Source organism: Ceratotherium simum, chromosome 3 (genome assembly GCF_057802395.1).
Source record: "Ceratotherium simum simum isolate JZ-2026a chromosome 3, ASM5780239v1, whole genome shotgun sequence".
NCBI classification, from domain to species: Eukaryota; Metazoa; Chordata; class Mammalia; order Perissodactyla; family Rhinocerotidae; genus Ceratotherium; species Ceratotherium simum.
The window spans coordinates 16,341,725-16,365,057 of NC_141902.1; the positions used below are offsets into that span (position 1 = coordinate 16,341,725).

The 23,333-nt window shown below is 35.0% G+C and overlaps 1 protein-coding gene across 3 annotated transcripts in view; it reads right to left on the reverse strand.

Annotated features, from left to right (window-relative positions):
* Nucleotides 1-23,333, reverse strand: part of AKAP6 (A-kinase anchoring protein 6) — a 467,551-nt gene that overhangs the window by 27,376 nt on the left and 416,842 nt on the right. For all 3 annotated transcript variants that reach the window (XM_087422756.1, XM_014780419.2, XM_087422751.1), the window contains one exon: nucleotides 12,042-12,257. In XM_087422756.1, coding sequence (XP_087278882.1) covers nucleotides 12,042-12,257 — 216 coding nt within the window. The remainder of the gene's footprint in view (nucleotides 1-12,041; nucleotides 12,258-23,333) is intronic.

Here is a 23,333-nt window from a genome sequence, read left to right on the forward strand (position 1 = left end):
TCCTTATTTAGGTTGACAGCGTGGGGCCAGTCTACAGAGGTTTGGGAGGTTATAAACTCTGACTCAAAAGAAAAACAGAGCTACAATATATCCCTGTTCAGTGCGATAACATCATTACAACAGCATTTCAGGCATTGAAGCCAGACAGTGGTATGCTGGGTAGACTGGAGGGGCTACTTGGAAATAAGCACTAGCAAGGAGTCTACTCTAGCCATCAGGCTGTGGCAATAGGAGTAGACTAGAATTAGCATAGTGAGAACAAAAAAAAGAGAGTTTTCACAGAACAAAAAAAAGAGAATTTTCACAGAAAAATTACTAAGGGAAATGGGACACTACATTCCAGCCCAAACCCACTTGCACCATTAACAGTTCCATTTCTTCAGATTCTCTATTAAAAAGGTCTTCACTTCTTCGGGAATCACTCTCATAGCCCTTGGGCTCACTGTGCTTGCGGCTCTTCTGCTGCAACCTGGGTTTCATCCTCTTGCTCAGGCCTTTTGCGTTGATGCTTCCCAAGAATTGGATTCTTAGCCCTGCTTGCCCCTGATCCTGCTTCTTAGATTTCTCCTGGATTTACATCCTGCGGCCTTGGATCAGGTTTGCCCTTCTTCTGCACCTAGTGCTAAGCTCCAGAGTCCTAGCTTGGGTTAGAACTCTCCATTTCAACCAGTGCTGAGGACTTCTGATCTTAGCTCTGACAGGTAAAGAGCTTTGGAAGTTGTCACTGCTGTCTTCAAAAGAAGGAAAAGCTAAAAGAACTGAAAATCAATGACTTTTCTCGGACTCCTCAAAGAACTGAGGTTGTAGGGCAAACTTTTACCCTGAAATCTGTAGGTACAGGTAAATCCAGAGAATCACAGACGAGATCTACTTACATGGAGCAGAAGCCACTGGAGCCATAAACTGGTAGCATCTCTTAAACAGTAATTGTAATGAATTGTTGAAGGCTGCACGTGGACAGCTTGAGAGTGAAAAACTCCTAGGGACCATAGTCTTGGGATGCCCTCACATTTTCGTGGGCTTTACCTCCAGGAACCCCAGCAGGTTCTCACAGTAAAGAGCCAAGAAAGATTCCCTTGTGAATCTGACAATGGGAGGGGAAGAGTAAACTACCGTGGAATACACCCCAAACATTCTCCACAACAAAGGCCTACTTTGCTGGGGAAAAGAAGTTTGCCAGAGCCTTATCCCACTCGGGGGAAGGGCAGTCTCTGACTTCACTCCCTCGAAATTTTCTGTTTCATCTAAAGGAAGATAAGAAACATTTATAAAGGTCACAGCCCAAGGGCATACGCCCACTGAAACTGAGAGTTAAAGTTATAGAACATTTCTCCCCCCCACTGATTACCACTACACTAATAGGGTTCCCGTATAATAACAGTGGATTAGAGATAAAAGAGCTGCAAGATATCTGAGGAAGAATTCTTAGGAATCCTCAAAGACAACAGAGGAGACAAAAGCAAGCACCTTGAAGGAATTTGAAGTTCAGCATAAAAGAATTACAGCTATGGCAAACTCGAAATACAGCTCAACTCCTAGCCAGATTAACATAAAACCTCACACTAATGCTCTATTTACCTCGATTCCTATTACCCGATACATCACGTCCAGCCTTCAACAAAAAAATTACAAGGCATGCTAAAAGGCAAGAAAAAACACAGTCTGAAGAGACAAAGCAAGCACAAGAATCAGATTGAGAGAGGACTCAGATTTAGGGATTAACAGACAGAAAATTTTAAATGAATATGATTAATATATTGAGGACTCGAATGGAAAAAGTAGACAACATGCAAGAATATATAGGTAATATAAGCAGGGAGACGGATACTCTAAGAATGAATCAATAGGAAATGTTAGAAATAAAAAAACTGTAAAAGAAGTGAAGAATGCCTTTGATGGACTCATCAGTAGACTGGAGACGGCCAAGGAAATAATTGATGAACCTGAAGATAGGTCAATAAAAAATTGCAAACTGAAATGCAAAGAGAAAAAAAGTGATAAAAAAGAATGAAACATCCAAGAACTTTGGGACAATTTTAAAGCGTACAGTATATGTGTAACTGGAATACCCGAAAGAGAAGGAAGATAGAATAGAGGACAAGAAATATTTGAAGTGCAATGGCTGAGAATATTCCAAAATTACTGACAGACACCAAACCACAGATCCAGGAAGCAGGATAAACACCAAAAAATATGCACTCAGGCATATCATATTCAAACTGCAGAAAACCAAAGAAAAAGAGAAAATCTTGAAAGTCAGACAGGAAAAAAACCCTCATCTGTAGAGGAACAATGACAAGAATCACAGTGGACTTCTCATCAGAAACCACACAAACAAAAAGAGTTTGGAGTGAAATATTTAAATTATCACAAGAAAAAAACACACTAGTATAATTCTATGTCCAGAAAATTCTCCTTCAAAAGAGAAAGAGAGATAAAGACTTTCTTAGACAAACAAACTGAAGGGATGCATTGTCAGCAGGCCTGCCCTGTGAGAAATGTTAAAAGAAGAAGGAAAATTATATAGGTCAGAAACTTGGATCTCTATAAAGGAAAATGCATTGGAGAGGAATAAATAAAGGTGAAATAAAACCTCTCCTTTTTTGTATTCTTAATTGATCTAAAAGATACTGTTCATTTAAAGTAGTAATAGTAACAATGTTTTGGGAAATGAATGACAGCAATGTCATAGGGATGGGAGGCAGGAATTGAAAATACTCTGTTATAAGTTATCTGCTCTGTACATGTGAAATGGTATAGTGTCAGTTGAAGGCAGCCTTAGATTAGTTTAAAATGTATATTGCCATTTCTAGGAAAACCACTAAAAATTTTTTAGAAAGAAGTATAATTGGTATGCTGAAACATAAGACAAAATGGACTCATATAAAATGCTCCATTAAAATCAAAGAAAGCAGAAAAAGAAGGGGGAAAAGAAACAAAGAACAAATGCAATGAATAGAAAATAGTTACATACAGGACAGATATTAATCCAGCTATACTAATAATCACTTTAATATGGATGGTCTAAACACTGCAATTAAAAGACAGAGATTTTCAGAGTAGGTAAAAGAACAAGATCCAACTATATGTTGTCTACAGAACCCCACTTTAAATACAAAGATTCAGAAAGGTTAAAAAAACAGAGAAAGATATACCATGCTAACATTAATAAAAGAAAGTTGGAGTAGCTATACAAATTTCAGACATAGCAGACTCAAAAAACAAGGAAAATTATCAGAGATAAAGAGGGACATTACATAATAATAAAGGGATCAATTCTCTAAGAAGACATAATAATCCTAAAAATGTGTGTACCTAACAAGAGGACATCACAATACATGAGGCAAAAACTGATAGAACTGCAGGAGAAATAGAAAATCCATTACTATAGTTGGATTTCAACCAGTGCTGAGGACTTCTGATTTTAGCTCTATTCTTTCAATAATTGATAGATTAATCAGTATTCTTTCAGTAATTTGATATATCAATCAGGCAAAAAACCAGTAAGACCATAACTGACCTAAACAGCACTATCAATCAACTGGATCTACTTGATGTTTATAGAATATTTCATTCCACAACAGCAGAACACACATTCTTCTCAAACTCACATGGAATAATCACCAATACAGATCACATTCTGAGCCACAAAACATACCTTAAATTTAAAAGAATAGAAATCATACAATGTATGCTCTCAGACCACAATGATTTCTAGAAATCAATAACAGAAAGATAGCTGAAAAATCCCCAAATATTTGGAGATTAAATAAGACATTTCTAAACAACACATAGGTTAAAGAAGCAGTACCAAGAGAAATTTAAAAATATCTATAACTAAGTAAAAAGGAAAATACAATGTATCAAGGTTTGTGAGATGCAGCAAAGGTAGTGCTCAGAGGGAAATTTATAGCATTAAATACATACATTAGAAAAGAAGAGAGATCTAAAAATCAGTAACCTAAGCTCCTACCTTAGGAAACTGAGGAAAAAAGAGCAATTTTAGCCTAAAACAAGCAGAAGAAAAGGAATAATAAAAAATTAGAAAAGAAATGAATGAAATTAAAAATACAAGAATAGAGAAAATCAACTAAATCAACTAGTGCTCAGAGGGTGTGTCTAGCTTTAATTCAACTGGTTTAGCTTTGGCCAATTCTGGCTGGAAAGGAGGAGGATAAGGATGGGTGGTTATGTCAACCACGTAATCTATCACTTAAAACAGGATTTCCTCCACTCCTCATTTCTCTGTCATTTGTTCATGTGTTTATTAAGGAAAAATATATTAATTGCCTAGTATTCCAGGCATGTATTACTTTACAGACAATTACAAAGATAAATAAGACTTGGTCCCTGCAATAACATAAATAATAATAGCAGCTAACATCTATTGACTTTGCGGCAACAGTTGTTCAAAGAACTTTTCACCTATTAATTCATTTAAACCTCACATAACCTGAGGTAGGTCTTATTGTTTTCTCCATCTTACAGATGAAGAAACAGAGGCATAGAAAAGTTAAATAATTTGCCACGATCACATAGCTACTAAGTGGCAAAGTCTGGCCCAAGCTCTTAGTCACCACATTCCACTGCAACACTCAAGGAAAGGAAATTCTCAACTTCCCTTGAAAATCTACTCTGTCTACTGGAAATCCTCACATTAAGGGCACATGTCTTATATTCAACATGAAGCCCTTCAACTGTAATTTAGAATCATTTCTTTCTTTCCTTTTTTCTTCCTTTCTTTCCCCCTCCCTCCCTCCCCCCTTCCCTTCCTCTTTCTTTCCTTCCTTTCCTTCCTTTTTGGCTATTATGAGTGGAAGAAGGAGGGAGGGCGTGTAGAGCTGTATATAATGCACTTTCATATATTCGAAGAAAAATGGTAAGGGATTTGTGAAAGAAAAATAAATTTATTGGAAATCACTTTTAAAAGAGCTTCTAGTATTTGAAGCTTGGCTGGAAATACTCTAAAGAAGAAAGCTGTTTTTGACATGTATAAAGATTTTTTAACAACCATCTCTCTTGTAAGTAATTAAGTACAAGTAATTACATAATTACTTGATTATGTAGCAGCACTAAAATTTTACAGGAGGTTTTTCACTTAAACTCTAGCCTCATAAAAATAATTGCCACAAGTCAAAATTATTTTCTAAATGTAGTAATTCTCTCTGCTTTCAATTTTTTTTTTGAAGGGTGGTGGAATCTAGGTCTATTTTTATTTAGCAACCAGAGTCAGAAAATATGTAATTTAATAAGGTGTCACTGTGTCCAGACATCGACTTTAAACTTAGAATGAATCCTCAGGTTATGATGATGAGAAACACTTAGATGGTAAATGAAATTATAAGCCAAGGCCACATTCTAGAGAACTTCTTTGGTCATAAATTTCTAAAATCATCAGTCATATTAGGGTGAGAATGCTATTACTTTAGTCATAAAACAGCATTTTAAAATACTTAGTTTCTCAAAATGCATCATCAAATAATAAGATTGAGAGAGAGAAAAAGCATTAGAAATAAAGACTCACAAAACATCATTTTATAGAACTTCTGCTTGCAAGAAACAAGCTTTGGGTAACATAATATGTAGGTTTTTCCCCCCTTTTCTTTCATTCTTTATCTTTCTTTTTTAAAGTGAGCTGTCTCATCATTGCAAATTTTCTCAAGTTCTTAGAACTCTAATTAAAATGTGGTAATTGGTTATGTTACCTCAATTACCATGATGCATGGACATTGATGCAAAGTGACACCAATTGAATCCCTTGGGTGTTTTACCCTGGGGCCATCCCATTTATCGTGGCCTTATTATTTTCAATTATGTGGCTAGATGTGCTGCATACTTTCAAGGCCAATAAATGTGCAGGGGTTTTCTGAACACAAGGTTCTGTTTTCAATGTTAGAGCTCTGGAGTGGCAGGGCAAAAGCAAAGAAAAGATATATTTGTGAAAAATAAAAACTTAAAACTCCAAATCACTAAGGATTCAAAGGCACACTTGCCGAAATAAATGTATTTCAAAGGAATTCAGATTATTTCTGTTTAGAACATTTGTTTGAAAAGCAAGAGTGATTTATTTGCTACTGATAACTACTCCTACTAAGAAAATAGTGATGGGACCATTCAGAGGCCCTATGTGCAGACTTACACCAGTGAGGAAACTGAGATAGGAAAGAGGAAAGTTTTCTTCCTCCTTAGAAAAAGGTTTGGGTTTCGAAAGGGCTAGGCAGAGCTGTACTGAGTACTGTACAGACATATATTATGAGCATAATAGTATTTTACAGAGATCTGTGCCCAGCATGAACGTGAAGGTAAGAGCACTCTGAATTGGTTATAGCATATCATCTTTCCCAACGGGGACACTACTGGTGTTTGTGGGAAACAAGCCATAGATTGTTCTGTGCATTGTTGTTGTCTCCCCACACCCACCCATTCACTTCGTGGTGTCCTCAGTCATTACGAATGACTCCTGGACGTTTCTCTACAAAAATCTAGGAGTGAATCAGGACATTATTTGGGGACTGCACCAATAAATATAATTTGACACTTTGTCAAACCAGTTTCATTTTCTGAGAACGATCCCTGTATCTTCATCAGGTTTTCTTTTTTAAAAAAAAATCGCATTCTCAGATTTCTAAAAACTAAAGAAAATTTTCTGTGCTTTTACTTATTAGTTTATATCCTGGTGTAGTTTGAGTATTTCCAAATAGGTACAGCATTCGTTTACACGCTGCAGATGACAGAAGACACTGAATTGGGAAAGTTGGGAGAGAAAAGGAGGAGCTGTACTGACTGGCAGAGCAGAATTTTTATGGCAGAATCTCAGACTTTATTTCCAAATCAACACCCAAAAAGCCTTATATTTGCAACACTTTGAAAGTACTTTTGCATCTAAGCTTCATACATATGTTAATTGTCAGGTCATTTTTCCCTTCAGTTTTGTCTTTGGATTCAATAGCAAACTGAAGAGAGTTTTACATAGAACTCAGCATATTACTTTTAGAAATATTTCTGGAGTAAAAAATATTGAATGATAATATATGATGACCTCATCTAAAGCATTTCATTCATAAAAATACATGCTAAAATCTAAAATTTAATTTATTATTCAAACTTTTCAACTTTTCAAGAGAAGCTTTTTTTCCCTCTCAAGTTTTTTTTAATTCAGTGATTCAGTATAGTTCATCACTCATTTTATTTTATTTTATTTTATTTATTTATTTTTGTGAGGAAGATCAGCCCTGAGCTAATATCCGTGCCAATCCTCCTCTTTTTTTGCTGAGGAAGACTGGCCCTGAGCTAACATCCATGCCCATCTTCCTCCACTTTATGTGGGACGTCGCCACAACATGGCCTGACAAGCGGTTCATTGGTGCGTGCCAGGGATCCGAACCCGGGCTGCCAGCAGTGGAGGGCGGGCACTTAATCCCTATGCAGCGGGGCTGGCCCCTCATCACTCATTTTAGTTATTTAACTTCTCTCAGCAATATTTTGTATTTTTCAGAATATAGATCTTCCATATTTTTGGCAGATATATCCCTAAGCGTTTCATGTTTTTGCTGCTATTGTAAATGATATTGTTTTCTAATTTCAATTTCCGATTATTCATTGATAGTACATAAAAATACAGTTGATGTTTATATATTGATCTTGTATCCTATAGCCTTGTTAAATTCCCTTATTAGCTCTAGGATCTTTTTTGGGGGATTCTATAGCATTTTCTACATATATGATGATAGAGTCTGTGAATAATGATAATTTTGCTCCTTAATTTCCAAGCAGCATATCTTTAACTCCTTTTTCTTGCTTTATTGCACAGCTAAAACTTCCAGTGCAATGTTGAATAGAAATGGTGAAAATAGACATCCTTGCCCTGTTCCTGATATTAGGAGAAAAGCATTTAGTCTTTTACCATTAAGTATGATGTTAGCTGTAGATTATTTGTATATGCCCTTTATTAAGTTGAGGAAGTTCCTACCTTATTCTTAGGTTTCCGAGTTTTTTTCAGGAAGGATGTTTTCCTTTCTTAGTCTGTAAATATGGTGAATTACATCGATTGTTTTTTTTCAAATGTTAAACTAAGTGCATTTCTAGGATAAACCTCACAGGGTCATGATGCAGTATCTATTTTATATATTGTTGATTTGATAAAATTTTGTTAAGAACCTTTTTATCTATATTCATGAGGGATATTGGTCTGTAGTTTTCTTGTAATGTCTTTGTCTGGGTAATGCTGGCCCAGAAAATGAGGTGGGAAATATTCCTCCCTTTTCAATTTTCTGGAAGATTTTGCATAAAATCAGTACTATTTTTTCCTTAACTGTTTGGGAGAATTCACCCATAAAGCTATCTAGGCCTGGATTTTTCTTTGTAGGGAGATTTTAAACTAATGATTCAATGTGTTTAGCAGATATAGGACTATTCAGGGTGTGTATTTCTTCTGAGGAAAATGATAGTAGTGTGCAACTTTCAAGAAATTTGTCCATTCTATCTAAACAGTTGAATTTAATGGCATAAAAATACTCATATTCCCTTATATTCTTTTAATATTGGTAGAATCTATAGTGATGCCTGTCTCTTATTCCTCATATTGATAATTTGCTTCTTTTCTCCTTTTTTCCTCATCAGTCTTGCTAGAGGTTTATAAATTTCATTGATCTTCTCAAAAAAACAGCTTTTTGTTTCATTGTTTTTTTCCTCTATTTTTCTCTTTTCAATCTCAGTGATTTCTGCTCTGATCTTTATTATTTCCTTTCTTTTATTTACTTTGTGTTTAATTTGCCCTTCTTTTTCTTGTTTTATAAAGTGAAAGCTGAAATCATTATTTTGATGGTACAAATTTTATTTTTTTTCTATTTCTATTCAGTTCAAAATACTTTCTAATTTCTCTTTTTCATATTTGAGGATTTTCTGAATAGACTTCTATTATTTATTTCTAAACTAATTCCATTATAGTCAGAGAAAATACTTTGTGTGACATGAATCCTTTTAAATTTGAGACTTGTTCTGTGGCTCAGAAAAGAGTCAATTTTGGTAAATGTTCTGTGTGCACTAGAAAAGAGTGTATATTCTTCTGTTGTTGGATGGAGTCTTTTGAATGTCAATTAGGTCAAGTTGGTTTATAGTGTGATTCAAATCTTTTATATTTTACTGATTTTCTTTCTACTTGTATTATCAATTATTGAGAAAAGGTGTTGGAATCTCTGCCCAAAATTGTGAATTCTTGTCTTCTTGTAGTTGTATCAGTTTTTTATTCATGTATTTGTAAGTTCTGTTATTAGAGTATAAACACTTAGTAATGGTGTGTCATCTAGATTAATTGCCATCTTTATCATTAAGAAATGTCTTCTTTATATTTTGTAATATTCTTTTTTCTGAAATCTAATTTGTTTAATGTTAATATAGCCACTTCAACTCTCCCGACTGAGTTAGCTTAATATATACTTTTTCATCCTTTTTACTTTTAACTTATTTTGTCTTCATACCTAAAGTGGGTTTATTATAGGTAACATATAGTTCAATCTTGCTTTTTTATCCAATCTGACAATTACTGCCATTTAATTGGGATTTTTTAGTCCATTTACATTTAACCAAATTATTGATACAGCTTGTTTAATCTTCCATCTTGCTTATTTTCTGTTTGTTACTTCTGTTCTTTATTCCCATTTTTTCTCTTTTTCTGCATTGTATATAGTTGTTTTAAATAATTTCATTTCATTTCCTTTGTTGGCCTATTAGTTATAGCTTCTTGTGTTTTTAAAGAATTATAGTACACATTTTATCTTATCACAGTCTATCTTTAGGTGAACCTATACCACCACACATAGAGTAAGAACCATAAAGCAGTATAGTTCCATTTCCTGGCCTTTGTGAAGTTGTTGTCATATATTTTACTTCTACATGTGTTATAAATCCCACAATACGTTGTTATTATCTTGCTTTAAACAATCTATTATCATTTAAAGAGTTTTAAATCATATGAAAAAATATTTTATATTAACCCACATAGTAACTTATTTCCAGTGCTATTCATTTCTTTGTGCAGATTCAGGTTTCCATCTGATAGCATTTTCTTTTTGCCTGAAGGATTTCCCTTAACATTTCTTGTAGCGCAGTTCTGCCAGTGATGATTTTTTTTCAGCTTTACATATTTATTTTTGTTTTCCTTTTTGAATAATATTTTCTCTATGAACAGAATTCTGGGTTAGGTTATTTTCTTCCAACACTTTAAAGACGTTTCTCCACTGTCTTCTGACTTGCATTGTTTCTGAAAAGAAGTCTGCTGTAACTCTTTCTTCTTATTCTGTATAGCATGTGTCTTTTTTTCTTTATTGGTGCATTAGTGCCATTCTTTACCCTTCTATCCCTTTCTCGACAAGTGATTTTCATCCTTATTTAGCACAGAGGACCTTATTTGCTACCTTCACCATTCCAAATAGCCTATACATTCAGCAGCCAAAGAGAAGACTTTTCTGTATCTGCAACTTTTATCTACCTCTGTATAGTAGCTTGAGTGTCTAAGAAGTAGCCAGGGTTTCAAAGCTAACGCTTACTTTTACCCCAGAAGTAGGATAAAAATGTCTACATCTAGTCTGCAGAGATCTAGCCCAGCATCCTTGATCATATGTTTTCAAATAAATCCCCAAAGAAACACATTTTTGTCTCTTCCAAAGCAGTTTGAATGCTTCCAAAATGTCAGAGCTTCTCCAGATGCAGTTGGTATTTGTCTAAATTTTATTATGGCCACTACCATGCTTAGAGGCTTCAAACTATAGAATAAAAAATAACCTCTTCTGCCCTTCCAAACACTCAAAAAAAATAAAAATAAGAAAGAAAACACTCAAGCTAAATAGCCTCACAACAAACAGATCATTTCAAGAAAAGACATCCTATTATATGGACTCTGATTACTGGTAATAATTTGGAAGTCTTAAGAAATGTAACAACTTCAGTTCAAAACAATTAAATGGAACAGTTAAGGATAAAATCACTCCCTAGACTCAACATAGCTACAGATGTAAAAAGATCGAGAAAGCTTCCTGATTCCTTGTCCCTTCTGCTCCCAGTCCGAATGCCAAACACATCAGATAGCAAATATTAAGCCTTTGTGAAAATCAGAATTCATAGAAGAAGTCTGTTTTTCAGTGCAAGATTATTAAATTTGATTTTTAATCTTGAATTTTCTGAAGACATAGAACTGACAATATAAACATATTAAGAAAAACTTTCCAGTCTCTGTATGTATGTATATATGTTTGTATTTCATTTATGTAAGTTAAACATGAGAATTAGGCCTTCAACTAATAGCTATTGACTTCAAGATCACTTGAGGAATGCAATATTTTTATCAATAAATCCTTTCTCTTAAGGATATGAAGTTTTTCTGGACAAGTGTGTATTCTATATTACAATAAAACAACTCTAGTCACATATATTTCCTTCATCTAGTGACAGCTTGAACTTACAGTCAATTTGCAAAATTCTTAAAAGGGATCTCCACCCCTACCTTGAGCACTGCATTTAAACTCTAAAAGGAAACTTACCAGTTATCAGCAACGCAACTCTATCAGAAGCTCTAAGCAAGAACAGTGGAGATTGTTGTACAAGTAGACAGTGTTAACTCACATCGAATGAAAAGGTAAACAGTACATTTTATTTCACTGCCTTATCTGCAGAGCATACATGTTGCTCCATATGCTCTGAGAGTAGTAAGCCACCTTCTAGAAAAATCTTCATGGGGTATTGTATGATTAATGAATATCAATGGTGAAGGAATGATTGAAAGAATTAATGGCTTAGTTTGGTAAAGTTAAGCAAAATCTCCTTGCGATTTTTTAAAAGACAAAGAGATACACTAAAATGCACCTTAATAGTAAGCAAATAAATCTCCATATTATAACGAATGGAGCTTCATTTAGTGGTTGGAGAGAGCTCTATCCCTTTAGTTAGCAAACCAACTTGTAAGACGAACACATTTTTCAAGTCCTGAAAGAATTTTTTTCTGAGAAAATTGAGAGACCATTATGCTTAAAAAAAAAAAAAATACTCACAGACTCCATTCCCATCTTCTTTTGTAGCCTTGTTTGCCACTGGACGGCTTGCATGACAATGGCTTCCCATCTTCTTTCGAGATTTACAATGATCAGCTGCATGGGCTGGTGGTCTGCGTTCAGATTGCAGGTCTCCCGGTCATCCAGAAGATGCTGGCACAATCGCAGGATGGAGGCCACTCCACGACGTCGCTGCTTGATTTCACAACAGAGGGACTGCAACACATAGAGGGACCGATCCATGAGCGTTTATCAGTCAGAGTTCCCCAAAACATGAAACTCCCTCTTTCACCATAATTTCAAACTGTAGTGATGCGCTCAGCTATGAAAACTAGGACAAGAAGGGCTCTGGAGTCACATATAGAAGGAGGCCTCGTATAGAAACCCAACTTACGCCAAAGAATTTAGCTGCATCCCATTCCTCGTCCCCTTTTCACTGATTTATCCATCTAAAATGTTGGGTCCCACCTTGGCACTAGGTGATTAACAATTTATAACTTAATGAAATAAATCGTTTAGGTCATATGAAGCCAAGCAGATTGATATACTTTGATTCAAGATCCCAAGAAACACAAAAGATAGAAAAGTATTCCAAAAGAAAATGGAATTTTTCCAGATTTACTTCTAGATTCTTTGGAGCCAGAGGTTTAGTTTTCTACTGGCTGAGAATAAGTTAAATAAGATTGCAAAGAATTTTGATATGTAACATCTATTCTTTGAAAAAATGGCCAAGCAACATTTTTCTTTTGAAGCTTGATTAACAAAGCAATAATGTTCTGAAAACAGAAATCAGGATGCTGGATTATCACTGCACTATTTGTTGGTTGCTGTGTTTCTTTTAGTAGGCATTCACACTATTTAAGAAGGATATGCATGCATCAAAATAGCATTTTGCCCCCAGAAGCATTTGTATTGCTGCAGTGACCCTAAGCTGAACGATTCAAGCACAATAGTGGGTACACACGTCTAAAAATATTATGTCATTTGCCTACGGAGAGTGTGTAAGTGATATTTTAATTCAAAACCTTCAGGAGAAATGATGATTATATCCACAAACATCACTGAATTACTAATCTCCTTCTACTGCCACAGTTGGACTGTTCTAACAGTTAACAGATTGCTTATTAATCGACAAGGGTAAACAAGACAATGCAATTTCATTTAGTACAGGAGTTTTAATGCCTAAAAGTATTTATGCTTAAAATGTTAATCTAGATAAAGCTTCATTAGAAGAAGTCTTAAAATGATGAAGTGTCGTTCATTGAAATGTGCACGGAGGGGTAGTACATCAGCAGGTGGACATTTCATACAGATGTTCCACTTACTGATATAATACATGCTAGAGCCATTTAAATGACCCGAACTCAGTAATAGCTGGAATTCTATTATTTCTGTAATGAGAGAACCTTGCACTTTTAATATTTCTGAATTTTAAATAAGGTGAATGACAAATTCCCAAACCTCTATTTATGGCAAAATATGACTAGGAATTTTATTATTCAATTTATACCAGTGCAGCATTTTTAGTTATGTTTCCTGAACTTACCCTTATTTATTTTCCTAGGGTTCATTACTATTTTCCTATGTAACAACTGATATAACCAGATGGTCTGACAAATTTCCTTACTGATATTATTCATTAGTTCAATGCTGAATGAGGAGAAACCTCTAAACGTTCAAAAATAAAACTTGAGGGCCTTACTAAAGCAACAGGCATTGTTTCCATCTCCTCCTCCAATCCTAACTGCCCTACCCCACATGCACTCTCTCTCTTCTCTCTCTCTCTCTCACACACACACACCCCCTTCCATTTGTTCTCTCTCTCTAGAAAAACTGTTGGACAAATCAAACTATCAAGCCCACTTAATATCTGCCAATTTTGGCCCAATATTAAACACTTAAGGTAATAATATAACCAACTGAAGCTGGTTCAAATGAGTCCTATGAATATGAATACTGAAGATTTTGTTTTTTGTTTTTGTTTTGTTGTTAATTTGTTTAAAATAAAGGGCTAGAAAAATCAAAAGAGATGTTTCCATGCCATAAAACTGGATCTTGCAAAACTCTCTTTGAAGTTAACTAGAGTAATAACTGTGTTCCTCAAGCCAACAAAAAGTCCCAATGTTTCTTAGCCAAATGAAAATTTGCCACAGATGGCATTAAAGGTATATGTAGAGTTAGTGCAGCCACATTAGGTAACATTTACAAAGTAGCCCGAATGAATTTCATTCACCTCACAGGCATTTTCAAAGTTCTGAAATAGGACATGTGAGGTTGCAAGGGGAAATTTTCATAAAGGTCATTAGCCATAATTTTTTTGTAAAAGTCTAGAATGTATCCAGTATTTAAGTATCTAGATGATCCCTACCACACATCTTACTGTGAGTCAGTCTAGGTGGTTTAAAAACTGTGAAAGCTGTTTTTAAAAATTGTTGACATTCAGGGGCCAGCCTGGTGGCACAGCGGTTAAGTACGCGCACTCCGCTTTGGCTGCCTGGGGTTTGCAGGTTCGGATCCCGGGCACACACCGACGCACCGCTTGTCAAGCCAGGCTGTGGCGATGTCCCATATAAAGTAGAGGAAGATGGGCACGGATGTTAGCCCAGGGCCAATCTTCCTCAGCAAAAAAGAGGAGGATTGGCATCGGATGTTGGCTCAGGGCTGATCTTCCTCACACACACACACACACACACAAAATTGTTGACATTCAATATCTGATTTTTAGATCTTCATAATTCTGCAATTTTTCTTTTACTTTAAATATCCAAAGAACTTAGTCTACATTCTGGATTAATAATTTATCCTATATGCACACTTGGGAAATAACACTACTTTAAAAAGGAGGGGAAAGTTGGGAATTTTACATGGCCAACATATTTTTCAGTACTTTTTTATATCTATGAGATATAATTGATAAAATAACATTCTTCCACATAAATGGGTTTCCATGACAACCATTAAAATATACATATTTATTTATAATCGCAAACACATGCTAAATAAAATCAATGCATTTGCTGGCAATGTTTCTTAGAATCAGTAGTATACATTATTTCCATGATAAACTATGCATAGAGAAATAAATATTAAATATAACTACATAGGAACAAATGATTATTATAACTATTTCTGGCTTACATTTTCAGAGAAGAGTACTTTTAAACAGAAACCCAAGCTAAGCAATCTAAGTAAGGCACAGAAATAAGAAAAACTCATTCCTGCCCCCCAGACCTCCTCAAATGTGTATTGCACCCTCCATCTGCTAGGCACTGTTTCAGGCATGGAGGCTTCAAAAAGGAGCAAGATGCTGATCTTTCTCTCAAGGAGCTGAGAGTCTACTGGAGGTGGACAATACAAATAAGTATGGTGCCAAGAATAATGGAAGAGAGGGAAGTGCTAACAGAAGTTTGTGCAGTTGCTACTGGAGGAGTCAGTGAAATCTTCAGGGAAACAGTGTGAGCCAGAGGGACCAAGTTGAGTGGCTGTGGTTATAAGGATAGAGGGTCCAGAAGCAAGTAACCTGGGGCAGTGGGAGTATCGAGTGTGTTGGAGAGAAGAGAGAGTGAAGTAGCTAGAAAAGGAAGTAAGGAACAGAAAAGTTTGGTGTAAGAGAGTGGTCTACTTTCATTCTTTTGCATGTGGCTGTCCAGTTTTCCCACACTATTTATGAAGGGACTTTCCTTTCTCCATTGTATGCTCTTGGCTCCTTTGTCAAAATTAACTCAAAATGAATTAAAGACATTAATGTAAGACTTGAAACCATAAAACTCCTTGAAGAAAAGACAAGCAATACACTCTTTGACACTGTTCTTAGCAATATCTTTTTATATATGTCTCCTCAGGCAAGAGAAACAAATGCAAAAATAAACAAATGGGACCATATCAAACTAAACAGCTTCTGCACAGCAAAGGAAACCATCAACAAAATGAAAAGACAACCTACCAATTGGGAGAAGCTATTTGCAAATCATATATCCAATAAGGGGTTAATATCTGAAATATATAAAGAACTCATACAATTCCACAACAAAATAAACAACCAGATTAAAAATGGGCAGAGAATCTGAACAAACATTTTTCCAAAGAAGAAATATAGATGGCCAACAAGCACATGAAAAGATGTTCAACATCACTAATTATTAGGGAAACACAAATCAAAACCACAATGAGATATCAGCTCATGCCCATCAGAATGGCTGTTATTAAAAAGATAACAAATAACAAGTGTTGCAGAGGATGTAGAGAGAAAGGAACTCTCATATACTGCTGGTGGGAATGTAAATTGGTGCAGCCACTGTGGAAAACAGTATGCAGAGTCCTCAAAAAACTAAGAATAGAACTACCAAATGATGCAGCTATTCGACTTCTGGGTATTTATCCAAAGAATATGAAAACACTAATTCAAAAAGATATATGCACCTCTATGTTCACTGCAGCATTATTCACAATGGTCAAGACATGGAAACAACCTAAATGCCCATTAATGGATGAATGGATAAAGAAGATGATATTATATATACATATAATGGAATACTCTTCAGCCAAAAAAAAAGATTAAATATTGCTATTTGCCACAACATAGATGGACCTTGAGGGTATTATGCTAAGTGAAATAAGTGAGATAACGGAAGACAAATACCGTATGATTTCACTCACATGTGGAAGACAGAAAAACGACAACAACCAAGAACACATAGATACGTAGAACAAATTGGTACTTAACAGAGAGGAAGGAGGGTGAGGGGATGGTGAAAGGGGTAAAGGGGGACATTTGTATGGTGATGGATGGAAACTAGACTTTTGGTGGTAAACATGAGGCTGTCTATACAGAGGTGAAATAAAATAATTTACACCTGAAACTTACATAATGTTATAAACCAACGTTACCTCAATAAAAATATATATATATTTAAAATATTAGAAAAAAGAAAAGCTTGGAATGTTTTTCAATATTGCCAGTTTTGAAGCATTTTCCTTGATATCTAATGAGATCACATTGGTTTCCAAGCATAGTCATATTACCTTCCCAGAAAAGTATAAAGAAGAGAAGAGGGAAAGGAAATTTAAAAAGAAAGAAAAATAACAATTATCAATATGTCTAAGAAAGAGATTCCACACGCTTTTGTATTTAGTTACCTTTATTATCTGGTAATCTTTAGGCAATTTCTTCCTACTAGGCTACCTCTGTTAGTATTGGGGGGTCATTGTCTTAGTACCATTTCAGAATCCAAGTGTTGGGATATAGTTTGGTGTGCTACTTTTAAATTTCTAATGACCTATTTTATTTACTTATTTTACATTTTTACTAAATGTCCTCATGTTACTAAAAAGGCAGATTTGCTAAAAATTGAGAAGTGTATAAAAGTAAAAATCAAAATTTCTAAGTTGTTTTTTCCTTTACAATGATCAGATCGCCAACCCTCTAAACACATCTTTCTGGACACATTACAAGCGAGTTGCCAACAGGCGGAAGGTTTTTGTTTTACACTTATAGACTGTCAATCTGACTTTCAGTTTATCAACGGTGATGCAAGGAGTGCTTTTGGTTTATTTGGAGGTTTGTTTTTTTCCTCTCCTGACTTCCTCTGTCAACATTTTTGACTGTTTTAAACCACTCGTATTATCGAGCCAAATGTGATATAACATCATTCTCGACATTGGCTTCAGTTTAACATCACTGAAGGTAACACTTCTAATATTGGTACTTTATTCTTCATTATATATTAAATATACGTATATATGTACACATATTACATAGAATGATTATATTTACTTGTATACCCATATTCTTGATATTAAATGATAGTGTCATCTACTGTCATAATAGGATATAAATAAACTTACAATAAAAGAACTACAATTAGACCAAGAACCAAAATGCACAATAAGTAAAATATAAGAACTAAATAGAGAAAAGAGAGATGAGGATGAAAATAATATTTTAAAAAATACCAAAACCAAGTATATGTTAAAAACAGAGGGAAAAAAATAAATCTAGCTGAGAAACTACAAAGCAATTTGTCTCCATATCTCTTACATAATTTTATTTAGCAGGCTAATGTAACATCATTAGGTGGGTCAATATGAACAAAGTGGTAGGACTTTAGGTGATCAGTCAAATAAAAAACGATTTACGAAAGAATTCCATTTATAAAGTCAAATATGACTTTACCTTCTAGATTGATCAACTGTTAACAGTATCTATTGAATATGCCTTCTGTGTGGCAAGTACAATAAAGAAGGTTCACTTTGCATATATGATATACCTGCCTTCAATCTAGTTGGAGTGAGGAAATATACAGAGAGAGTGGGGAAAAGTGAAAAAGACAGGTGAGTTTGTCTGGTTTAAATAGTGTCAAGTGGATAGCTCCAGCTTCTTGTTCCGAGGATTTCCAACACTTTTTCATGTGTTTTTCTTCTTTTTTGCATTTTCTGTATTTTACCATTCTAATTTCCTGAGGTGGGCAATTGTCTTCTCTTAGTCTGATACCTATGACCAGATTTTCTAGAGCAGATGTTCTCAGAGTGTATTCCTTGGGCCAAGCAGCATGAGCATCACCCGGGAAGTTGTTGGAAATGTAAATTCTCTTGTGCTACTCCACATCTTCTGAGTCAGCAATTCTGAGGTGGGTCCCAATGAGCCATGATTTAACAAGACCTACGGTTGATTACAATGCATGCTAAAGTTTCAGAACACTGGTCTACAGGAAACAGAGGAACTTAGTTTTTCAGATAAGAGAAATAATCTAGTTGAGTAGATTTCTTTTTTTTTTTTTTTTGTGAGGAAGATCAGCTCTGAGCTAACATCCAATGCCAATCCTCCTTTTTGCTGAGGAAGATCAGCCCTGGGCTAACATCCGTGCCCATCTTCCTCCACTTTATATGGGACGCCACCACAGCATGGCTTGACAAGTGGTGCATTGGTGCGTGCCTGGGATCCGAACCTGTGAACGCCAGGCGGCTGCAGCAGAGTGCATGCACTTAACCACTGTGCCACCAGGCCGGTCCCCTTTTTTTTTTTTTAGAAATATAAAACAGAAGTTACAAGTTCTGATTCTGGAGTCACACTAGTAGCCAAGAGCCTAGGGACTACATCCATTGGTGATCAATTATTTTTTTAATTGTTATCAAATGACTGAAAAAAAGGAATCAATCAATCAATCAATAGACCTTTTTGACCAGTGATATCTTTGTGGTGTTAGTATTTGCTTGACGATTTCCAGAATTTTCAATATAATTATTAAGAATGCTGATGTATTAGATTGTTTGAATACCATATCTGGGGCTTTTACTCCTTTTGTTATTTTTATCAAATAAGTCATTTAGTAATTAATGACTTTTACATATATGGCATTGTACTAAACGAAATAAAAGCTGTGCTCTCAGAAAGCTTACATAGTCAAACAAACCATTACGATTGGAAGGTACAAGTTATCAGATGTGGGTAATGTTAATGCTTACAGCCACAGTCTAATAAGAGTATGCAGTCCATGGGAAAAATAAAAGGCTATACTGGTATCTTTATGATTCTTCAGAAGATGCTTTTGACTGGTTAGTTTGGGATCATTATTTTGTGGCAAGGTTGGCAAAGATCACATGAATGATATTTCTTGCAGCATTAAACATTTATTGGGTATCAATACATGCCAAACACCATGCTTTTCACTACAGGATTGTCATTGGTGGATAAGAGGCATATAATAAGATGTGATACCTGTTCTTAAGTGCTTGTAATCTAGCTGTAAAGAGAAGACACTGGCTCCTCAAAGTGAGGGAAATCTAGGAAAAGCAAAAGTTTTTGATAAGACCTAACCCATCGGGTTGTTGCAGGTTTTAAACGAGGTGATGGAGGTGAATGTAACTTGTGAATAGTGAGGCTGTGATCCAAATGTAAGGAGAAACTGATGTACATGCTAAATTACGGTCATTGACTTGTAGCTAGATTAAGATTCATGGGACTAGAACTAGGCTGCAAAAGTTGCTGAAGATGAAAAAAGTGGAGGGAAAGGAGGGCAGGCATTACAGTTAGGGGATTCACATAAGAAAAGGTCAAGAAACCACAACTTTTATAACATTTTAAAACAGGATGGAAGTTTAAGTAGAATATAATGAGAATCATAATTCAATTATCCATCCATCCATGCACCCACCCATCCATCCACCCATTCAAATGTACTTATTGAGTGCTGCCTATGTGCTGGGCACTGTTCTCAGTGGTGGGGATGTAACAGTGGGCAACAAGATTTCTGCTTTCATGGAACTTACATTCAAATTTGTATGTGTGCATAGTGGGGTGAGAGGCTGGAAATAAAACATAAATAAATATACAAGACAATATCAGATAGGGATAAGAGCTATAAAATAAATAAGGGTGATATGATAGAAAGTGGTAGGGGGGTTACTTTAGATTGGCTTGTCAACAAAGCTTCTCTGAGAAGGTGACATCATATAATAACAAGTTCAGATGTAGAAATATAATACAACTTAGTGTTCTGGTGCTGTAATAATTAAGACAAGTTAATGTTTATAAAACCAAAGCTAATTTATACCATAAAAAGGCTTATTGTATGATTAAGTATAGGGTATTAATGATTAAATATTGAATGCTTGTTAATAAAACAAATGGAATTAAAAAGCTCCTGGTATAATTAAGTCAGGAAAAAATAGTCTTTTCAACAAATGGTGCCGGGACAACTGGATATCCACATGCAAAAGAATGAATTGGACTCCTACCTCACACCATATATAAAACTAACTCAAAATTAATCACAGACCTAAATGTAAGAGCTACAACTAAAAAAATTTTAAGAGAAAATGTAGGAGTAATCTTCATGACCTTGGGTCAGGCAATGGTTTTCTAGACATCACGTCAAAAGTACAAGTGACTTTTGGATAACTTAATCAAAATTAAAAACTTTTGCTCTTCAAATGACACCATAAAAATGTGAAAGGACAACTCACAGAATTGGAGGAAAGATCTGAAAATCATGTATCTGATAAAGGACTTATACCCAGAATATGTACAGAACCCTTAAAACCCAACAGTATAAAGATAAGTAACTTTGTTTTAAAAATGGGCAACGTATTTGAATAGACATTTCTCCAAAGAAGACATTCAAATGGCCAATAAACACATGAAAAGATGTTCAACATCATTAGACATCAGGGAAATGCAAATCTAAACCACAATTAGATAATACTTCATTCACCCCTACTAGGATGGCTAAAATTAAAAAAGACAGAAATAACAATGTTGGTGAGGATGTAGTGAAATTGGAACCCTCATGCATTGCTGGTGGGATTGCAAAACGGTGTACTCACTTTGGAAAAGAGTATGACATTTCCTCAAAAAGTTAAACATAGAATTACTGTATGATCCAACAATTTCTCTCCTAGGTATATGCCCCAAAAAATTGAAAACACATGACCACACAAACTAGACAAATATTCATACCCACATTATTCATAATAGCCAAAAAGTAGAAACAACCCAAACATCCACCAATGGATGAATGGATAAAAAATGTAGTATATCCACATAATGGAATATTATTTGGTAATAAAAAGGAATGAAGTACTGATACATACCATAACATGGATGAACCTTGAAAACATTACGCTATGTGAAAGAAGTCAAACACAAAAGGTCACATATTGTATGATTCCATTTATATGAAATGTCCAGAGTAGGCAAACGCAAAGAAACAGAAAGCATATTCGTGGTTGCAGTCAGGAGAAAATAAGGAGTAACCGCTAATGGGTAAGGGGTTTCTTTTGGGGGTGGTAAAAACATTCTGACATTAGATTTTATGGTATGTGAATTATATCTCAATAAAGGTGTTGTTTTTTAAAAATCTCTTGGTAAGGCCAGGTATACATTATTAACCACATAACTGATGATTTAATCGGAGAATTTACTATTCGTTTAGGGCGTATCATGACAACAGACCCTATGATATTACTAATACCATCCAGTCATCGTGGTTCTGCAACCATGGGTCAATACACAGATTATTTACACTTATAAAGACAAACTTAGAGCTTTTATTTATTTATTTTTGTAAGTAATGGCTCTAAAATTTCCTGGGATAGAGTCATAACTGCAAACCTAGAAATCTCAGTCAACAGATAAAACATTCTTTTATACGATAAAAATAATGCAGTGCCTTTTCTAGTATAGCTGTCCTACTTCTAGAAATACCATAAAACATAAACAGAAAATTATACATAGAAGAGCATGGATCTGGAAAAGGAGTTGAAGAAAATGTGGAAATTGAGGAATGTTAGTTAAGTCTAATTATTGCGGTAATTTATTGTGTTGTTGGTGTCAGTACAAAAACGAGAGACCTGGCACATCAGATGCACTTCACTTACTTTACCAAAGATTATCCTCAGTTGACTATATGTATCTGAACCAATTCAAAATAAAAACAATGTTATGTTCTCTCCAAATATTTAATCAAGATTTACTTGAATGCAAAATAATAACCAACCATCCATGAGTCTTATTAATTGCTAGAGTGCTATTCTTAGTAGTATTTTCTTAGTTATTTTTCACTAATCTCTTATACTAATGACAAAACATTTTTTTGTGATTATTTCTGTGTGATATGCATTTTTCGGTATTTATATGTATTAATTCATTTAATTAATGAATTGCAGCACTATAAGATATACATTATTGTCATCTACTTATTTTACCAATGAGGAAATGGAGACACAGAGAGGTTAAGTAACCGACCAGAGATAACACAGCTAATAAGCAGCAAAGGCAGGACTTTAACCCGTGCAACCTGAATCCAGAGCCAACTCACGAAAACACTGTTACACTGCCTTTCATAAGAGAGCTGAAGAAGCTCGTAAGATTTCCACATTTCAGACTATCTCTGCCCCTGACTTCCAACCAGAAGTGGCCACAGCCATATAGTTACTGTTGATAAGAGAGCCAACAACTTCTGTACACCTTTCAGCAGTCTATCTTATATCCATTCCTAGGCCTGCAACTAGGTTAAGAATTAGCAATCTATGCAATTTTTAAGCCCTGGGTGGTTATGATAGCAGAGATGGAAACAAATATTAATTCATTCGTTGAACAAATATTTATTGAACACCTATTATAGTGGGCACTATTCTAAGTATTTGAGATAAATCAAATGAACAAAACAGACCAAACTCTGTGCCCTCAAAGGCCTCACATTCTAGCAGGCAGTGGGAGACAATCTTTTTACTGAGAAAGTGTAAATTATATAAATAATAAAGTAGAGATTGAACAAAAGTAGGAAACATTCGTTA